Source organism: Pangasianodon hypophthalmus, chromosome 2 (genome assembly GCF_027358585.1).
Source record: "Pangasianodon hypophthalmus isolate fPanHyp1 chromosome 2, fPanHyp1.pri, whole genome shotgun sequence".
NCBI classification, from domain to species: Eukaryota; Metazoa; Chordata; class Actinopteri; order Siluriformes; family Pangasiidae; genus Pangasianodon; species Pangasianodon hypophthalmus.
Window position 1 is genome coordinate 34,689,061 of NC_069711.1, and position 7,500 is coordinate 34,696,560.

At 37.3% G+C, this 7,500-nt stretch overlaps 1 protein-coding gene across 1 annotated transcript in view; it reads right to left on the reverse strand.

Moving 5' to 3' along the window:
- rhbdl3 (rhomboid, veinlet-like 3 (Drosophila)) overlaps positions 1 to 7,500 on the reverse strand; it is a 43,934-nt gene that overhangs the window by 35,790 nt on the left and 644 nt on the right. Inside the window, 1 exon segment of the mRNA XM_053231946.1 lies at positions 3,603 to 3,626. Within this exon segment, the coding sequence (XP_053087921.1) occupies positions 3,603 to 3,626 (24 nt within the window).

A 7,500-nucleotide genomic window follows, 5' to 3' on the forward strand; every position in this document is an offset into this window, starting at 1 on the left:
AAAGCTGCTGCTGGAATGCAACCATGATCTCAATGGACACACTGTCCTTCCACACACACACACACACACACACACACACTCACACACACACAGTCTCACGCACACACACACACACACACACACACACTCTTGTACACTCACACAGACACAGGACCAGATCCTCGCTCCATCTCTCTCTCTCTCTCTCTCTCTCTCTCTGTCATTATGTTACGGTGGTGAAGTTGATTTACACCCAGGCTTCATCGGAGGGAAGATAATGAGCACTGAACTGCAAACACACACACTCACACACACTCACACACTCACACACACACACACACTCACACACTCACACACACTCCACTCTATTTTTATCACCACTTTTATGCAAGATTTTTCACACTTCACACACAGGAGATTTCTCTCATTATCAACATCTATTTAAAGACAGAGAGAGAGAAAGAGAGACTGTATTCAGACTACGCAGTTGTGTGTGTGTGTGTGTGTGAGAGATAAATAAGTAAATAAATAAACAAACAAATAAATAAATGAAGTGTGATTTTAAACAACAGCACAGAGAAGTCGTCTGTGTATCGGCGCAGTGAACTCTCAGTACGAAAAGAAAAAAACACAGCGCACTTTTATTCAGACGTTTATGGAGCCACCAGACGCCGATCAGCTGCAAACAACATCAACAATACCACAAACACACCATTAAACACCATTAAACACCACCAACACACCACTGAACACCACTGAACACCACTTCCTGTGCCTGCTGTTAATAAACACACAGTATCTCCTACTAACACACTGTATAAAGAAACAAAGCGGCACAGTGGGCGTGTCCCAAATCACACACTATGCGCACTATATCCTTCCACTATACACTCTGGAGTTCACTGTCTTGAATGAAACACTAACGTTTTACACTAAACAGAATCGACCGATTGCCGCATGGTACCTCAGGTCATTCCAGCGCCCGAGATTAAACCACAGAAGGATGTAAATCCAGGATGAGAGAAGAATTTAAAGACCCACAATTCACTGCAACAACAAACACTGCAAAAAAAAAAAACACACTGCTGTCTTAGTGAGTGAAAATATCTTCAATAAAATCAAATCTATCGAATATTTCCTATTATACGTTTACAATCAACTAAATCTATGACTCTTAAACGTCATGTTAGACATTTTTACTAATTTCAAGCTGGGAATAATCTTCTACTGATCAGTTTTTTAACTTTTATTTCTAGAAGAAAGCAAAATCATCTGCCAACAGAATAAAAAAACATGAAACGTGAAATGAGTAACAGCTAAAGCTTTGATTTGTTTATAATAAACTCATAATAAGAAATATTAGATACATTTGTTCATATTTTACATATTTTCACTTGCTAAGAAAGCGTTGTTTTTCAGTGTAGGTGCATATTTTTATTTCTTTTATTCAAATAAAAACTCAAGACTAAAATCTGATTCTGCTAAAAGAAAGATTCCGGTAAGAAGAATGTTTTATTCCTCTTACACCACAGCAGTTTACCAACAAGTACAATTTCTTATTTATTAAACAACAACACATCATACGTTTTATCCATTTATAGTTACATTTAATGTTCATGAAACAGGTGAGTTCCTGTTGTCACTTACGTTATAGCAGCTATAAACACTCATTCCCTCACCAGCCTCTCTTTATTCTCTCTCTTACAGTTAATAAGATTAAAAAAAAAAAAAAAAAAAGAGAAACCACAAGGTGTAAACTCTTCTGTCCTGAAGATGTCTGAAAACTTAAAGTTACAGCGCTGACACTGGAGACTCCTTCCATAAATGTTCCACAGGCTGCGTCTCAATCCGCTCGCTAGTTCAGTACTCAGGGCGCTGATCAGGGAGGCGGCCATTTTAAGTTCTGTCTCAATCACAAAATCCTTCCCGTGCACTGGAACATTCGCTCGCTAAAAAATCCCACAATGCACCGCAAAAACCAGAGCAGGAAATGACATCATATTTCTGAAGCCTCTCAGCTTGAAAAAAAAAAAGGCGGACGAACTCTCAGTCAACTTCTACAAACGTCAGTAGCTTGTTATCGCTGTAGTTCTCAAATGATTACTTACGTTAGAGATTTTTAACTTTATTTGACGTTCTGTATACGGTGTGTTTGAGTTTAACGACTTTTAAGTGTTTAATGATTTAAATAAATCCACTAGCGAGCTACGATCCTGCTTGAAGCACCGTGACAGAAACGCCTGTGATTAAGCTAACAAATTTATACGACATATAACATCAGAAAGATATCGGTCCTGCCTGTTGGTGATAAACGCCAGCGGTGACGTTTTTCAACGCGAGTATGTCGTCATGGCGCCGGAAATTGTGACATCAGTGTCCTAATGTGTAGTGACGCAGGGTCCTAGTGCCCTCAACATCTCCTTACAGAAAACTTCACCATATCAAAACACTCGTTTTTTAAATCCGTTTATTATCAGTGGATCGTCTGCTGTACGAGTCCCTGTGAACGAGCTGTTACTATAGAAACGATAACGTATTAGAACGAGTGCATTATTATAAACCTGTGATTTGCAGCGGCACTGCTGTCAGAGCTCGTGATGCGCGTATGTGTGTCGCGGCGCTCGGCCTCACGTTTACGTGTCAGTCGGCGTGTTATTTATTAATTGTGGATATTTACGCTTCAGTAGTTGCACTTTTAACTCCTCCTGCTTCACTGGCTCTTTGGTTCGACGCTACAATACCCACAATGCATTAGATTTATAACCTTGCTGGGTCACGACCTCAGTCTGAGACTCAAAGTGAAGCTGTGTGAATAACTCGAGCAGATCAAGAGGCCCAGATCTCTCTCTCTCTCTCACACACACACACACACACACACACACTCACACACACACCCTCGCTCTGGGAGTCTAATCCGCTTTACACACTTTCTTTTCTCTCATTTTTATATTATTATTGTTATTCTGTCTTCCTATTATTCACTTTTCATAATCACCACATCTCTAGTCTCATGTGAGTCAGTCTGTGTGTGTGTGTGTGTGTGTGTATGTGTGTGTGTGTGTGTGTGGGGGTTAAAGGTCGGGCAGGTGCAAAAGCAGGACGAGGCTCCGCTCCCCATCTGTCACTTTCTCGTCGCCCCGAAACTGTAACTCGGATTACGAGTCGCATTAATTGTATTTTCACGGGTCAATGTCAGGGTCAAACACACACAAACACGCGCGCGCACACACTCATACACACAAACACACACACGCGCACACACTCACACACGCGCACACACTCACACACGCGCACACGCGCACACACTCACACGCGCACACACACACACACAATAACTAATTTCCCAACCATGAAAACTGGAGAATATTTTATCACAGTTTATGACATCATTAGGATAGACAGAGAGAGAGAGAGAGAGAGAGAAAGAAAGAGAGAGAGAGAGAGAGAGAGACAGAGAGAGAGAAAGATAGAGAGAGAGAGATAGAGAGAGAGAGAGATAGAGAGGGAGACGGAGAGAGAGAAAGAGAGAGAGAAAGAAAGAGAGAGATAGAGAGAGAGAGAGAGAGAGAGATAGAGAGGGAGACAGAGAGAGAGATAGAGAGAGAGAGAGTGACAGGCCGTACCTTATCAAACAGAGATTTCCACTCCTGTACACATGTAAAAGAAAAACAGAAAGAGAGAGAAGGAAATAAACGTGAGTAATAATTAATGGCTGACGTACTGCAGTGTTTAAAGTGTGTAACAGGTCTTTTGCTGGAACAGTGTTTGAAGGTGCTGAGGAGGTGTTTTTGTATGTGTTTAGAGGTGTTGAGGCATTTGTAGGTGTTTGGGGTGCTTGGAGGTATTCGGGGGTGTTTGAAGGTGTGGAGGAGCGGTTTGGAGGTGTTGAGGGGTTGTTTGGGGTTTTTGGATGAGTTTGGAGTTGTTGAGAGGGTGTTTGGAGGTGTTGAAAGAGTGTTTGGAGGTGTTGAGAGGGTGTTAGGAGGTGTTTGGACGTGTTGAGAGGGTGTTAGGAGGCGTTTGGAAGAGTTTTATGCATTGAAATGTTGTTTGGAGGTTTTTGGAGGAGTTTGGAGGTGTTGATGGGATGTTTTGAGGTTTTTGGAGGAGTTTGTAGGTGTTTGAAGGAGTTTGAAATTGTTTGGAAGAGTTTGTAAGTGTTGAGGGGTTGTTTGGGTTTTTTTGGAGGTGTTTGGGGGTGTTGAGGGGTGTTTGGAGATGATTGGAGGTGTTGAGGGGGTGCTGAAGCAGGTTTTATTTTAAACTGAGCTTGTGTGAAAGAGTCAGACAAGATTTCTTTTGACTAACAGATCAAATGATTGAGCAAAGAAATTTCAAAAGCAATTGAAAAAACAGTGTTGAATCTACCTGTGCAGTGTTTAATTAACTCTCATAACATTTTAATTGAATCAGCTCTTTTGGAGGTTAATTAACACACACAGTGTTTAAACCCAGGCTAACAGTGCTGAATTAATCCCTCTAGCACTTAATCCCGACTTACGACATAACTCTTATGATATTTAATACCTATAGTGTTGCTATTAAATGTTACAGTGTTTATAACCTTTTATGACATTTAATTAACACCTTAGAATAAATCTAAGACTTTTGCATTAACGACTACAGTATTGAATGAACTGTTAAAACCTAAAGTGTTTAATTAACATCTACAGTGTTGAATTAACTGTGCTTGAAGTATTGAGGAAACTCTGTAGGTGTTTATCTAAAACCTACCGCTTTAAAGTAACTCATGACTAATTACCACCTGCAGTGTTTCATTAAATGTTATGGTGTTTATAAACTTGTACTGTATTTAAATTACACCTACAGCATTTTGTAAACACTGGTGGTGTTTAATTAATTAACAGCTACAGAATAGTATCAACCCTTAGAGTCATGTATTAACACAGGGATCTTTGTATTAATGCCTACAGTATTGAATGCATGATTAAACCCTACAGTGTTGAATGAACTACTGTGGTGTTTAATTACCATCTGCACCTACACCTGGAGTGTTTTGTGAACACAAGCTTTATAGCAATGCATTAACGCAGAGACTTTTGCATTAATGTTGCAGTATTGAATGAGTTATTAAAACCTAGAGTGTTGAATGAACTGCTGTGGTGTTGAATTAACCCTTAATCCTTTTAAGTGTTTGTTTAATTAAAACCTACAGCTTTTAACTGACTCGTGATATTTAACACTTACAGTGTTGCATGAGTGTTAGTGTTAGATTGTAAACTCTTGTGGTATTTAAATAAAACAGGGACTTTTGCATTAATGGTTACAGAATTTAATGTAGTATTAAATCCTGTGGTGTTGATTGAACTGTTGTGGTCTTTAATTAACACCTACACTTACACTTGCTGCGTTTTGTTAACCCTTGCAGTATTAACTTAACAACTAACAAATAATATTAACACGGAGACTTTTGCATTCAACCTTACAGAGTTGAATGAAGTAATGTGGTGTTTAATTAACACCTATGCTTTAAGTCTTTTAAACTCTACTGGTGTTTAATTAACTCCTGTGCTATAGTATCAAATACCTGATAATGCATTAACACAGGAACTTTTGCATCATACCATAAAAAGCTGAATGAAATATTGTGGTGTTTAATCAACACCTACACTTTAAGTCTTGTGAACTCTACTAGTGTTTAAATAACACCTACACTATAGTATCAATTCCTGATAACGCGTTAACACAGGGACTTTTGCATTATACTTTACAGTGCTAAATGAAATATTGTGGTGTTTAATCAACACATACACTATTAGTCTTGTAAACTCTACTAGTGTTTAATTAACACCTACACTATAGGATCAATTCCCGATAATGCATTAACACAGGAACTTTTGCATTAAACTTTACAGAGTTGAATGAAGTAATGTGGTGTTTAATCAACACCTACACTTTAAGTCTTGAAAACTCTACTGGTGTTTAATTAACACCTGTGCTATAGTATCAAATACCTGATAATGCATTAACACAGGGACTTTTTGCATTAAACTTTACAGTGTTAAATGAAATATTGTGGTGTTTAATTAACACCTACACTTTAAGTAAACTCTACTGGTGTTTAATTAACGCCTAGGTTATAGTATCAATTCCTGATAATGCATTAACACAGGGACTTTTTGCATTAAAACTTTTGCATTTGAATGAAGTAACATGGTGTTTAATTAACACATACACTTTAAGTCTTTAAGTAGGTGTTTAATCAACACCTACACTTTAAAGTCTACTGGTGTTTAATTAACACCTACACTGTAGTATCAATACCTGATAATGCATCAACACAGGAACTTTTGCATTATACTTTAAAGTGCTGTATGATATAGTGTGGTGTTTAATTAACACCTACACTATAGTATGAAATTCCTGATAATGCATTAACACAGGGACTTTTGCATTAAAACTTAAAGTGCTGAATGAAATATTGTGGTGTTTAATTAACACCTACACTTTAAGTCTTGTGAACTCTACTAGTGTTTAATAAACTCCTGTGCTATAGTATCAATTCCTGATAATGCATTAACACAGGGACTTTTTGCATTAAAACTTAAAGTGTTGAATGAAGTAATGTGGTGTTTAATTAACACCTACACTTTAAGTTTTGTAAACTCTACTGGTGTTTAATTAACACCTGTGCTATAGTATGAAATTCCTGATAATGTATTAACACAGGAACTTTTGCATTAAAACTTAAAGTGTTGAATGAAGTAATGTGGTGTTTAATTAACACCTACACTTTAAGTAAACTCTACTGGTGTTTAATTAACGCCTAGGTTATAGTATCAATTCCTGATAATGCATTAACACAGGGACTTTTGCATTAAACTTTACAGTGTTAAATGAAATATTGTGGTGTTTAATTAACACCTACACTTTAAGTAAACTCTACTGGTGTTTAATTAACGCCTAGGTTATAGTATCAATTCCTGATAATGCATTAACACAGGGACTTTTTGCATTAAAACTTTTGCATTTGAATGAAGTAACATGGTGTTTAATTAACACACACACTTTAAGTCTTTAAGTAGGTGTTTAATCAACACCTACACTTTAAAGTCTACTGGTGTTTAATTAACACCTACACTATAGTATCAATACCTGATAATGCATCAACACAGGAACTTTTGCATTAAAACTTAAAGTGCTGAATGAAATATTGTGGTGTTTAATTAACACCTACACTTTAAGTCTTGTGAACTCTACTAGTGTTTAATAAACTCCTGTGCTATAGTATCAATTCCTGATAATGCATTAACACAGGGACTTTTTGCATTAAAACTTAAAGTGTTGAATGAAGTAATGTGGTGTTTAATTAACACCTACACTTTAAGTTTTGTAAACTCTACTGGTGTTTAATTAACACCTACACTATAGTATCAAATACCTGATAATGCATTAACACAGGAACTTTTGCATTAAAACTTAAAGTGCTGAATGAAATATTGTGGTGTTTAATTAACACCTATACTTTAAGTAAACTCTACTGGTGTTTAATCAACACCT